This window comes from Solanum tuberosum, unplaced genomic scaffold (assembly GCF_000226075.1).
Source record: "Solanum tuberosum cultivar DM 1-3 516 R44 unplaced genomic scaffold, SolTub_3.0 scf00078, whole genome shotgun sequence".
NCBI classification, from domain to species: Eukaryota; Viridiplantae; Streptophyta; class Magnoliopsida; order Solanales; family Solanaceae; genus Solanum; species Solanum tuberosum.
The window spans coordinates 604623-618913 of NW_006239005.1; the positions used below are offsets into that span (position 1 = coordinate 604623).

The 14291-nt window shown below is 32.7% G+C and overlaps 2 protein-coding genes across 2 annotated transcripts; one reads left to right on the plus strand and one right to left on the minus strand.

Moving 5' to 3' along the window:
- Positions 1–480: 480 nt before the first annotated feature.
- On the plus strand, positions 481–978 carry LOC102598814 (prediced GPI-anchored protein 23-like). Its single transcript, XM_015308350.1, has one exon. It carries the CDS (start codon positions 481–483, stop codon positions 976–978), a length of 498 nt encoding a protein of 165 aa, XP_015163836.1.
- Positions 979–10365: 9387 nt separating this feature from the next.
- Positions 10366–12663, minus strand: LOC102599142 (uncharacterized). Its single transcript, XM_006346588.2, has 3 exons — positions 12393–12663; positions 11516–11621; positions 10366–10748 (listed from the first exon to the last, which is right to left on the minus strand). Exons 1-3 carry the CDS (start codon positions 12545–12547, stop codon positions 10494–10496), a joined length of 516 nt encoding a protein of 171 aa, XP_006346650.1. The 5' UTR covers positions 12548–12663; the 3' UTR covers positions 10366–10493.
- Between the last annotated feature and the right edge of the window lie 1628 nt (positions 12664–14291).

Consider the following 14291-nt stretch of genomic DNA (forward strand, 5'->3'; position numbering starts at 1 on the left):
AATATTACTTTATCTAATTTGATGTTTATGATTTATCTGTTATTTATTAATTCAGTCTATTTTAATCCGTTCAAATTTCACAAATTTAAAAGTAGTAATTGATTTGTGTTAAGTATGTAGTTTAAGTTGATTCATGAGAAACTGCATCAAAATATTTAAATATAGATAGGATAAATTTTTTATATTAATTTTATTTGGTTATTAAATAAAATATAGAAGAAAATAAACAATAAGTTTAAATTCAATAAGTGTTACGAGGGTTAGATTATTCTTGACCGAATTCAGTTCAACCTAAGTAACTTTTCAACAGGTGCTGAAATCATCCATTTATTGATTCAACCATCTTTAAGCCAACAAATTCAATCTGAACCGCCCATTTACAAATCCTCATGTTAGTATGATATTTTGTTAATTTTAGTAATTAATTAAATATGTCTGATAAGTGGTTGATGATTAAAGACCGGAACGCAAGTGAAGAACATGGCTCAAGGAGCAGCACAAGGAGCGGCTAATGTGGCTCATGGAGCTGCAAATATGGCTCAAGGAGCAGTACATGGTGCAGCTAATGTGGCTCATGGAGCAGCACAAGGTGTAGCTAATGTGGCTCATGGAGCTGCAAATATGGCTCAAGGAGCAGTACATGGTGCAGCTAATGTGGCTCATGGAGCAGCACAAGGTGTAGCTAATGTGGCTCATGGAGCTGCAAATATGGCTCAAGGAGCAGTACATGGTGCAGCTAATGTGGCTCATGGAGCAGCACAAGGTGTAGCTAATGTGGCTCATGGAGCTGCAAATATGGCTCAAGGAGCAGCACAAGGTGCAACACAAGGTGCATCTAATGTGGCTCATGGAGCTGCAAACATGGCTCAAAACACTGCTGAAGCTGTTAAGAACACTCTGGGAATCAATCACCCTAGCAACACCACCACAGGCACTGCTTCTGCTGACAATATTACCGAAGGCGGATCCAGAATTTAAAATTTGATGTTGAGTGGAACATTTTTCCTAACGCTTAAATAATTTTTATTTCGTCTTTATTTTTGTTATATTACTACTATTGTAGACTGTAAGCTATAGCAACTATGGTTTGTTGCTAGCTAGCATGCACACTACAACAATATTTATATATCGAGTTGTACTATTTCCAGCTTTCCTAGAAGCAGCAGTCCCTCCGTTCACTTTTAATTGTCATGTTGCGTTTTCAAAAATCAATTTGACTAATTTTCAAAGTTAAATTAGATTATATTAATTTGATATTTTAAACAACAAATTTAGATATTCAAAAACTATATGAAAAGTACTATAAATAGCAATTTTTTACATATCAATATGATGAAAAATACATGTAAAATGTTAGTCAAAGTTCATATTATTTGACTCTAAAAAAAAAAAGCATGTCAGTTAAAAGTGGACAGAGAAAGTATTTAAGAATAAACAAAAATAGAAACTTATTTTTAAGTTATACTTATCTTGATAAGGGAAGCAACAACCTATGAAGTTTATTGCTTTGAGAACTAGAGTTAGTTCCTAGCTTGTAACTTTTGTAATCAAAATTCTGTCGAGACTCATTATTTTAGTAGATTTGGGACAAATTCTGCAGAGGTGTATGTCGTGATTTTTTTACTTTTGTAAGCCGATACAATATTCGTACTTTATTGCATTTCTTAGTTGGTAAAAAAGTATAAAAAAATAGATAAAGTTGTCAAGACGTGCAGAATATCAAAGCGAAAAACTTAATTAATCAATAAGAATTTATTCTATTTTTAGTTAGCTTACACTTTTTTCATAATGAATAACTTGAATACAAATAACACTAATCCAGATCGAATAATTGAATGCCACCCTAGAGATAATGTGGTCTATTCTTGTGTGTTTTATAATGAGGTCATCAATATAATTTTACCACCGTATAGGGATGGATGAGATGTTATATTTTTAAATAGAGATTTCCGATTTTAGTCATAAAAAAGATATTTATTTTTAATGGGTCATACATAACATAATCTATATTATTTGGACCAATAGATATTTAGTAAATAGATCAGGAGACAAATTAAAAAAGAAGTTTCCCAAGAAAGTGTTTTTTACTAGCCCCAGGAAGTAACTCTGGCGAAATTAAGTTATGGGTCTAAAATTAATTGTAATTCAGGTTGATATAATATAAGTTCAAGAGGAATGACAGAATTATATAACTTTTAGCTATTATTGGAATTAAGTTGGCCAAAATTTTGCGTTTGGCACAAGTAACCTAAAACTATTAGGCATCTAGTAGCTAACAATTCCAAAACTAATTATAAGAGTCGTTATTCCACCTTTTGTCTAATCATCTTGTTTCATGCGTTTTTGATTGAACATTCGAGTCTTTAATTGGTGAATAGTTGTAGAAAATTTTAAAGAACCACCATTGAAGGTTTAAATCGAGATTGAATTTTTTTCATTCCCGATCGTCATATTTTGATAGAAAAACATATTTTTTTAAGAGATCAAATCTGTAGTTGTAGTTTTTATATTTCAATTCATCTCGCTTGCATTCATTATCCATCCTGAATAAAGATTTTAATAACAAACTAAGCATAGTCTTATAAGCCCTTATCCGTTATGTATGCTCCGATAAGAAAGTCCCTTACTTCGACACCTATAACAATGTATTTGTGTGTTGTACATAGAGTTTATGGGAAAGACAAACTAATAATTAATGTAAATGACTACTTATCATCCCTTATGAGTGGAACCAATTCACTAATATATTTCCACGAGAAACTTCAATATGTCAATAAAGTGGTGAAAAGAGAATTCCCTAGAATGATTGAACTCAGTGACTGTTGTGAAGAAGATATTCAAGAATAAAGAAGAAGAATGAAGAACATGCAAGAAGAGAGAAGATTTCTTATTGATTCAATGGAGAGTTTAGAGAAAAAGCCTTAACTTTATTAAGAGTACATTTAGGATCTTTATAGCTAACTAATTCTAACTATCCAATTATATGGGCTTATCAGTTTATTGGGCCACAATTTACTTTGGGCCTTACACTATCATTTTGTCCAATAACCCCCTCAAGCTAAGAGTGGTAAACATATTATACATTCCTAGCTTGGACATGAGAACTGTTGGGAATAAACCCACAACAGAAATAATATTTGCGGTAATAAAAGCAATAAAAGTGAAACACAACAATACGGTTAATCAACAAGAATAAAAAAGAGCAATAATGACACTAAGATTTTACATGGAAACCCTCCTGAATAAGGAAAAAATCACGGCCCGAGAGGTGCAACTGATATCACTATAATAAGGATTTTTACACTTGTAGGTCTAAGTAAAAACTCCAAAGACCACTGCACACTCAAAAGAAATAACCCTCTTTTGATTTTTTCACCTCACTACAATATCGCTCACACTCTCTATTTTCCTTCACAGACTATTTTCCTCTGTGATGCCTCACTCTTCTTTTCTCTCCTTTGTTTTTGATGCATTTTAGAATGAAGAATGACCCTCCCTTTTATAGAGAACAAATGCAGTAGCCTCTACAAAAGAAAAATATTTTTTTCTTCTTCACAGCTTATACCAACATTTGACATTTAAGGAAAGCTGAAAAATAAATCAACACATGTATATCCAAATCTGCCAACCTTTGAAATTGTGAGAATTGTTCAAAGTTTGGCACATGGGGATGGACCCCACAATTTCCCCCTCCAGACCCATTAGCTCTAAGTTTCTAGCTTGAGTGCATGCCGACAAGTTCTTTGCAAAGCTCGAACTTGTCTCTTGATAGTACCTTGGTTAGCATATCTGAAGGGTTTTCACTAGTAGGGATCTTCATGACCTGCATAGATCCATCCTTTATCTTTTCCCGAATCTAGTGATATCTCACATCGATATGCTTCATCCTTGCATGATACATGGTGTTCTTGCTCAAGTCTATTGCACTTTAACTGTCACAATAGACGACATACTCATTCTGATGCAATCCAAGTTCTTAAAGAAATCGTTTCAGCTATACCATCTCTTTGCCAGCTTCAGTAGCTGTAATATATTTTGTCTCAGTTGTAGAGAGTGCAACACACTTTTGCAACTTTGACTGCCATGATATAGCTCCCCCCGAAAATGTAAACAAATATCCAGTAGTGGATTTTCTGTTATCGGGGTCACCTGCCATATTAGCAAAACACAAGCAGTCTCTTGTGGTACCTCTTAGGTACCTGAGTATCCACTTAACTGCCTCCTAGTGTTCTTTTCCAGGATTTTCAAGGAATCTGCTAACAACACCAATTGCATGAGCAATATCATGTCTTGTACACACCATTGCATACATCAAACTCCCCACTGCTGAAGAATAAGGAACTTTGTTCATTCCCTTTTTCTCCTCTTTTGTTGTAGGACACATCTGTTTGCTCAACTTCAGATGACTCGCAAGAGGCGTGCTAACAGGTTTAGCACTCTTCATGTTGAAGCGTTCTAGTACACGTTCAATGTACTTCTCTTGAGATAGCCATTTCTTTCTTTTTGTTCGTTCTCAAATAATTTTCATCCCTAGAATTTGTTGTGTTGGGCCCAAGTCATTCATGTCAAATAACTTGGACAAATCCCTCTTCAACCTTGCAATCAAATCTTTGTCTTGTCCTACAATTAACATGTCATCCACATACAATAATAAAATAATAAAATTGTTGTCAGAAAATCTTTTGAAGTATACACATGGATCAAAATAGGTCTTTGTGTATGTTTGACTTTTCATAAAATAGTCAAACTTTTTGTACCATTGCCTTGGTGCCTGTTTCAACCCATAAAGGCTCTTATTCAATTTGCACACCATGTGTTTCTTTCCAGACTTCAAATCCCTCTGGTTGCTCCATATAAATCTCTTCTTCCAAATCTCCGTGAAGAAATGCAGTTTTCATGTCCAATTGCTCCACTTCAAGATCTAGGCTAGCTACTAGGCTCAAAATAGTTCGAATAGAAGTCATTTTGACAACAGGTGAAAAGATTTCACTAAAATCAATACCTTTCTTTTGTTCGAATCCTTTTACAGTCAATCGAGCTTTGTACCTGACCAACTTTTCATTTCCATCTTTCTTGAGTTTAAAGACCCACATGCACTTAAGCGGTCTTTTGCCTTTTGGAAGTTCAACTAGCTGGTATGTGCCATTTTTCTGTAGAGATTTCATCTCTTCTTGCATGGCTTTCATCCATTGGCTCTTTTCTGGATGAGACAACATCTCTTTAAGACTTTCTGGCTCCCCTTCATTATTGATAAGGACATACTCTGAGGAAATGTACTTGAATGACTCTACCTTTTGTCTTTTTGATCTCCTCAGAGGTTGAGATTGTTCTTCTTCCAGGTACTCCACTTGCTTGATATTATTACCAAGTTGCTCCCCCTGCTCAACAATCTCATTAGGTTTCTCTTCCTGTTCTGCAACTTCGTCGATCGTACTTTCTGCACTTATAGGATGGTTAGAAGTAAAAGGAATAGTAACAAGATTAAGGTCTATACCATTCTTTTTCTTGGCCTTCTCGAATAGATCATCAACAGTTCCAACTTCAATTTCTCAGAAGATTACATCTCTACTTCTGATGACCTTCTTCTTTAAAGGATCCCACAGTCTGTACCCGAATTCTTCATCTCCATATATATCCGATGAATATGCAGGGAACTGATTTATCATTCATCTTGGTTCTCTGCTCCTTCGGTACATGTGCAAAAGTTTTGCAACCAAACACCTTTATATGCGAGTAGGACACCTCCTTGTTGGTCCAAACTCTCTCTGGAATGTCAAACTCCAATGGAACTAATGGACTACGATTGATAAGATAACGTGTTGTCCGAACTGCTTCACCCCAAAATGACTTAGGTAATTTAGCCATTTTGAGCATGATTCTCACCTTCTCAACAATGGTGCGATTCATTCTCTCAGCTACACCATTGTGTTGTGGGGTTCCAGGAACTGTCTTTTCATGTCTGATTCCATGGATTGAACAATACTCTTCAAATTCTCTTAAAGTGTACTCACCTCCATTGTCAGTTCGGAGACGTTTTAGCTTCCGACCCGTCTCTCTTTCTATCAGAGCATGAAACTTTTGAAATACTTGAAACACCTGATCTTTGGTTTTCAAGATATAAACCCACAATTTTTGTGAAGCATAATCAATAAAGGTAACAAAGTATTTATTACCTCCCATCGATTCTATCTCCATTGGACCACAAACATCAGAATTTACCAAATCAAGTATATTCAACTTTCTTTCAGATGATGTCTGAAATAAGACTCTATGTTGCTTACCAAATAAACAGTAGGTACAAGATTTTATCATTGTACCTTTGGCAAAAGAAATGAGTGATTTTTTGGAAAGAATTTTCAATCCTTTCTCACTCATATGACCCATTCTTCTATACCACAAATCTGCAGAAATCTCTTAGTGAGCTGCATTCAATTCACCTTGGCATATTTCTGTATTTGTTCTATATAATGTGCCACGAGCAACTTATTTTGCAATTACCAATGCCCCTTTGGTGAGTCTCCATTTTTTATTTGCAAATTAGTTCTCATATCCATCTCGGTCCAAAGCAACTCCCGAGATCAAGTTCATTTGCAAATCAGGTACGTGGCGCACATGTTTCAAAATTAATGTGCATCCGATATTTATCTTTATGCAAACGTCTCCGATCCCTACAATCTTTGAGTAACTTGTGTTACCCATTTTCACATTTCCAAAATCACCTGCTACATATCTACAAAAAAGATCTCTTACCGGTGTGGCATGGTAAGATGTTGTTGTGTCGACCACCCATTCCGACTCTACACCTGCCAAGTGCATGCATTCCTCTTCCTCGTTTATGAGAAGAACAACATTGTCATTATTTTGCACCATGGCAACTATGTTGTCATCATTCTTCTGGCCGCTGCTTTCTCCTTTGCTTATTTTTAGATTCGGACAATCTCTTTTGAAGTGACCTGGTTTCTCACAATTGTAGCAATTTCTGGCCTTTGATTTTGATCGAACCTCGAACTTTCCACGAGCTCCGAATCTACCATAGTTGCTTGAACTCTTTTGGTAACTTCTGTCTCTACTTTTTGTGATGAGAGCTTGTCCGTGATTTTCAGGCTTTTTCTCATCTTCTCATTGAGCAGAAGGGTTGATGTGACATCCTTCAACTCAATAGAGTCCTTACCATGTAAGATGGTTGTTGTCAAATTATCGTAGGAAGATGGCAACGAGTTTAGGAGCACTATGAATTTATCTTCCTCCTCGATCTTTACTCCAAAGTTTGCTAGCTGCGTGATTAGTCCATTAAGCACATTTAAATGGGACAAAAAAAATTGTGCCTTCACCCATATGTAGGGTGTATAACTGCTTCTTTAGGTACAATTTATTTGTCAGCGTTTTGGACATGTATAGATTTTCTAACTTTGTCCAAATCTCACATGCACTCTCTTCATCGATGATGTTATTAACCACATCATCAGTTAAGTGCAACCTGATTGCACTAGCAACCTTTTCATCCATTTCTTCCCAATCCTCAAGTTTCATGGATTTGGCCTTTTTGGATTAGCCGCCTAGTGCCTTGTGTAAATCCTGTTGGATGAGTAAATCCCTCATCCTTCTCTGCCACATTGAGAAATCGCTATCACCATTGAATTTTGTTACCTCGTACTTCGTTCCAGACATTTTTTTTGTCACTGAGTCTAGAACGATATACTGTAAAAATATTTCTGTAAATGAGCAGAACTTGTGCTCTGATACCAATTGTTGGGAATAAATCCGCAATAGAAATAATATTTGCGGTAATAAAAGCAATAAAAGCGGAACACAACAATACAGTTAATCAACAAGAATAAAAAAGAGCAATAATGACACCAAGATTTTACCTGGAAACCCTCCTGAATAAGGAAAAAATTACGGCCTGAGAAGAGCAACTGATATCACTATAGTAAGGATTTTTACACTTGTAGGTCTGAGTAAAAACTCCAAAGACCACTACACACTCAAAAGAAATAACCCTCTTTTGATTTTCCCACCTCACTACAATATCGTTCACACTCTCTATTTTTCCTCATAGACTATTTTCCTCTGTGATGCCTCACTCTTCTTTTCTTTCCTTTGTTTTTGGTGCATTTTAGAATGAAGAATGACCCTCCATTTTATAGAGAACAAATGCAGTAGCCTCTACAGAAGAAAAATATTTTTTTCTTCTTCACAGCTTACCAACATTTGACTTTTAAGGAAAGCTAAAAAATAAATCAACACATGTATATCCAAATCTGCCAACCTTTGAAATTGTGAGAATTGTTCAAAGTTTGGCACATGGGAATGGATCCCACAAGAACTTCATGTTGTAGCCTGCTTAGGCCTTTTGTAAGAATATCAGCTGGCTGGTCTTTGGTTGATATGTGTTCTGTTCTGACCAATCATTTCTGAATTTCTTCCCTTGTGAAATGACAATTAATTTCAATGTGCTTGGTCCTTTCATGAAATACTGGATTGGCAGCAATTTGAATTACTTAAATGTATACTGGTAGTTGTAGTTGTTAGGGGTGTGCAAAAACCGAACCGAAAAAAAGTTATTGGGTTTTAAAAAAAAAGTTATTGGGTTATTGGTTCAGTTTCGGTTTTTACTATTGGGTTATTGGGTAAATCGATAATCCAATAAGACGGTAATAATTTACTTTACCCTTTCTAAATATTAAATATTTATAATTTAATATATAACCAGACGCAATAACTATATCAAATTATTAATACTCTACCCACTTCACACTAGGCCGCTTTACTAGTCTTTATTGTTTATTCAAAACCTAAAGTAAGGGTTCGCAATTGTAGCTATTTGATTTTAGTTTTAGTTTTAGTCTTGTTAAACTATTTGATTTTAGTTTTAGTTTGTAATTGTAGGTTGTAGCTTTTGCAAGTTTGTAAAGGTCAGTAATTTGATTAACATTAGAAATTTCATACTATGTTTTGGCGGTGACATGTAATTATAGCCTTCGTACTATATTTTCTCTTATTGATGCAATTTTTTATTATCTTTCTTGTTTCACTATATCAAAGAATTTAGAGAAGTGAGAAGTTATATAATATTTTACGAACATTTTCTTTTTGGGTAAACCGATAACGACCAAACATGGCTCAAAACACTGCTTAAGGTGTCAAGAACACTCTGGGAAACAATCACCCTAGCAACACCACTACAGGCACTGCTTCTGCTGACAATATTACCAAAGGCGGATTCACAATTTAAAGTTTGATGTTGAGTAAAATATTTTTCCTAACGCTAAAATATTTTTTTAATTTCGTCTTTATTTTTGTTATATATTACTACTATTGTAGACTGTAAGCTGTAGCAACTATGATTTGTTGCTAGCTAGCATGCACACTACAACAATATCTATCTAGTTGTACTATTTCCAGCTTTCCTAGAAGCGCAATTACTCCCTCCGTCCACTTTTAATTGTCATGTTGTGTTTTTCGAAAGATAATTTGACTAATTTTCAAGAGTTAATTAGATTACATTAATTTGATATTTTAAACAATAAATTTGAATATTCAAAAATTATACGAAAATTTATTGCATTTCTTAGTTGGTAACAAAGTATAAAAAAAACAGATAAATTTGTCAAGACGTGCAGAATATCAAAGAGAAAAACTTAATCACTACTCCCAATTTATTCTGGTTTTAGTTAGCTTATACTTTTTTTCATAATGAATAACTTGAATACAAATAACAGTAATCCAAATCGAATAATTGAATGCCACCCTAGAGATATATAATGTGGTCTATTCTTGTGTGTTTTATAATGAAGTCATCAGTATAATTTTACCACCGAAATGTATAGGGATGGATGCAATCTTATATTTTTAAATAGAGATTTCGGGTTTTAGTCTTAAAAAAATATTTATTTTTAATGGGTCATACATAACGCAATCTATATTATTTGGACCAATAGATATTTAGTATATAGATCAGGAGACAAATTAAAAAAGAAGTTTCCCAAGAATAGTGTTATTTAGAGAAAATGATCAAAATGGTCCTTCATAGGTTGATTTATTTTGGTCCTTAATATATATTACTTGATAGAAATAGTCCTTAATATATATATGTAAAATGTATATCATTTTGATCTTAAACCCTAAATTTAACTTTTCACTGTTAAGAACTAACGGGAGAAAATTTCATCAATTTCGTTAGATCCAAAAGAGGACTTTTGAATTAGTTGCATAATTGATTCGGTCCCAAGGCATTCACGAGTGATTCAAGTTGCTGATTGAAAATTTAAAGTTCAAAATACTTGAATTTACTTTAGTCAACATTCGATCTCCGATATAAATTAAGTACTTATTCAACATTTATGTACCTAAATCCAGGTCACATTTCAAATCAATAAAGCTACCAAAACTATCATCCATTTGAACATTTCGACATATAATTGCCAAATTAATTTAATATAACAACAATTCTGAATAAGTGTTAAACCAAGGAGCACTAATTAACTTCTAGTTTAAGGAATATAATTGAGTGGGACATATTCCATTTGTGATGTTGTGTGAAGATTATGTGTGGAGCAAGACCTAGTCATCTCCCCAACAAGTGGAATGATAGGAAGTTTATCACAATTGCAAATTTCAACCATAAATCCATCTGGATCATGGAAAAAGAGTTGATCCACATATATCCCTCCCTCTTCAACTAGCTGTTTAACGTACTCAATCCCCATTTCTGTAAGCTTCTTCTCCACTCCATCTATGCTCTCACACTGCATGCATGCAAAGTTTAATTAGAAACAAACGTCAGTCTAAATAATTATATGCACTAATATTGTAAAACCTAAGGTAATTCTGTTTAGTACGTAAGACAGAATTACTACGAGGAGGATCTAGAATTTGAACATGTGTTATTGATTCAAGATCAATTAAAATACTACTACGACTAATTTGAATTCGATTGAAGTCATAATTCTTCGTTACACCCAACTACAATACAATGCGCTATAACAAGTTAAATTATGAAACTATATGGAGTATATAAGTTTTTCTCTTATATATATGTTGTCTCTGTCTTTTTATGATTTCAATTTATTTTTTTACATTTTCCCAATCGATAGTTCTGTTTTTCACGCAAACTTAATAACATTATATATATATATATAACATGATCTCATGCATGAACAAATTGTGCCGACTAGGTGGGGGTTCATGGGTTCGGACGAATTCAATTGCCTTTTCGTAGATCTTGTATCTGTATTAGAAAAATAAATATATAAATTAACTTGTGAACTTCCTAACAAAATTGACTGGTGGCTTAGTGGTAAGAAAGGGGTCGTGAAATGCTCTGCCACGATAGAGTTGTGAGTTTGAACTCCATTATCATCAAAAGTTTTTCTTTTTAAGGAAAACATGCTTTACAATACTTTTCTTTTCTTTAGAACCCAAACTCCTAAGTCCTGATCCTGGCTCTAACTCAAATTATTACTAGTATAGAAAATACACAAGTAAACAAAAGGGAAAAATAAAAAACAAGAACCTGAAAAGACATATGATTGTCTTTGGGATTAATTTCAGTTTTCTTTGGCAATTTTTCTGATTCTTCCAACAGAAGTAAATGAATCCCTATCCCGTGACCAAATAACCTATTCGTAAAACAAGAATCCCAGGTCAAAAGTTTGACAAAAAATTGATTATTCAAAATCGAAATATATAGGTAATATCATATCAATTATATTACTACCTCCGTTTTAATTTATTTGATATATTTTGACTTGATATAAAGTTTGAAAATATTAAAAATAATTTTAAATGTTATGGTTTTAAATTTCATAAATGTCAAATATATCAAAATGTAATTTAATCTTATGATCTTAAAGATACTACCAAAAGTTAAAATTAAAAAATTATTAAAAAGAAAAAAAATCATTCTTTTTTAAATGAGCTAAAATAACAGGTCAAACAATTTTATTTTTATTTGATCGGAGGTTAAACAAATTGAAATGAAAAGAGGACAAATTAGTTTCTTTTATACTTTATTTTTTTCCCTTTAATTTGATTAGTATCTGTATATGTATTTGACATTCTTGTACTTTATTTTCTCCCTTTAATTTGATTAGTATCTGTATATATATATTTGACATTCTTCCTTTCCCATAATTAATACTCTCTGCATACCATTTTACGTGGGATGGTTTAACTTGACATAATATTTAAGATTTTAAAAAAAAAAATTGTGCCCTATGACAATGAATTAGATATTCATGTGACAATAAGTTAGAAATTTTTAAAATTAAATTATTTCTAATTTTAAAAAGTTGATATTCTAAAAGACTAAAAAGAAAATAGTGCTACATGAAATGAGACGGATGAAATAATAACGATACGAAAGAAAAGAATTTAAATCGTGAAATTACCAAGCGCCATTGAAATTGAAAGATGTAGGTCTTCTTACAGGGATAAATCCAAGAACATTTTTGTAAAAATCAATAGATTCTTCAAGTGATGTACAAACACGGGATATATGATTTAAGGATGTCAAAGCTAATGGATTTCCATTATTGCCCTTCATCCCTTTTTTTTCTTATAAATCAAATAATTCGGTTTACCAAGGATATAACCGTCAAATTAAAGGACAAATTTATTTAGAAGGAAAAAAAAACAAGTTAGAGGGATATATATATGGATATTAATGGATGTATTTGAATGTGTAAAGAGGGGAAAATGAGTTTATGTAAATATATAGAAGCCATGTTAGCCACTTGGAATTTGTAAAATCCACGTGTCAAATAAAATAATAACATGACACGTAGATCGTACGTTGGTTGATGAGTTGGACCGTTGCTGTAAGCTAGCAAATTGGATATGTAAAATGTAAGCTATGATATTATTGCTGTAAGCTAGCATATTGGATATGTAAAACGTAAGTTATATTATTCAATGATTTGAATCCTTCTCTACGCAAACCAGTAGAGAATACTTGAAACATTCCACAAATTTAAGGAAAAACTTATGTTATAAGATATATATTTATATCATATATATTAAGTTTATCTATATTTTTAAATAATTACGTATTTTATCATTAATTAAGAATTTCTTATCCATACTTAGATACATGTATTTTTGCAACCAGATACATTGAAATAGGGAGGGAGGCTAGCGAGATAGATATGTATTCCAGACACATGTGAATCACGTTAGGTACATGTAAATTCAGGGGCAGAGCCACCTTGTCTCTGAACCCCCTTTGACGAATAATTATACAATTTATATATGGTTAAAGTAATTTTACTTTTCTATGTATATATAGTAGATGTCGAACCTCCTTTACCTAGTTCGTGTGTCTATTTTTTTAGATTTTGAACCTCCTTAGTCAAAATCTTGGCTCCGCCACTATATGTATCGATATGTATCTGGTGCGATTCACATATATCTAGGATACCAAATACATAAGAGAGTAACGAACGAGATTTGTTATGTATCTCAGATACATGAAAATTCATTTGAATACAGTGTATCTACAACGTATCTGGACATATTTGGATACATCAAAATCTAATAAGATTCGTTATATTGCAAACTAGAGTGCGTGCCTCTAAGTAATTGACTCCTAAACTAGTTGAATTTCAATAAGTTTCCCAATATTTGACCCATAAATTTCATGTTTTTAAAAAAAAAAAAAAAACTCGCGTGAGGAGAGGAAAAAAAAAGGATTCAATTGAATTAATGTTAATAATATATGATATACACGTATAACAATTAAAAAAGTGAACGGTAAATTCGATGTTTATTTATGTACGTAAAAGATCCCGAAGTCTGTGTCAACCGTCAACGTTCAATGAGTAGATTGTAAGTAATCCATGTACATAGTATTTTTTTTATAATAATAATAATAATAATCATAATATAGTTATGATTATTAATACTATGATTATGAGAAACTTAAATCAATTTTTGTGAGTATATTTTTTCGTTTGCATTTTATACAATGTTCAATACATTCTCAAAGTTATTAAAATTTTAGTATACTTTGTTTCATCTTATTTTTAAAATACTTTTTTTAATATAACATTTGTGGGGGTATTTATTATATTTTATATTAAGCAAGTATAGAGGGTCCTTGTAGTATACGGAACGAATAATTAAGAGTATACTCATCCAAACACTAACTTCTGAAAATTTAAGTATTCATCATTGCTTCAAATTAAAACTTCTAAAGGGGGTCTCTCAACAAATGGTATTTTTTTGGAGAGATTTGTTTATGACAAGGCAAAAAGAAATATTGAAGTTATAAGTGAAAAATAGATATCTAT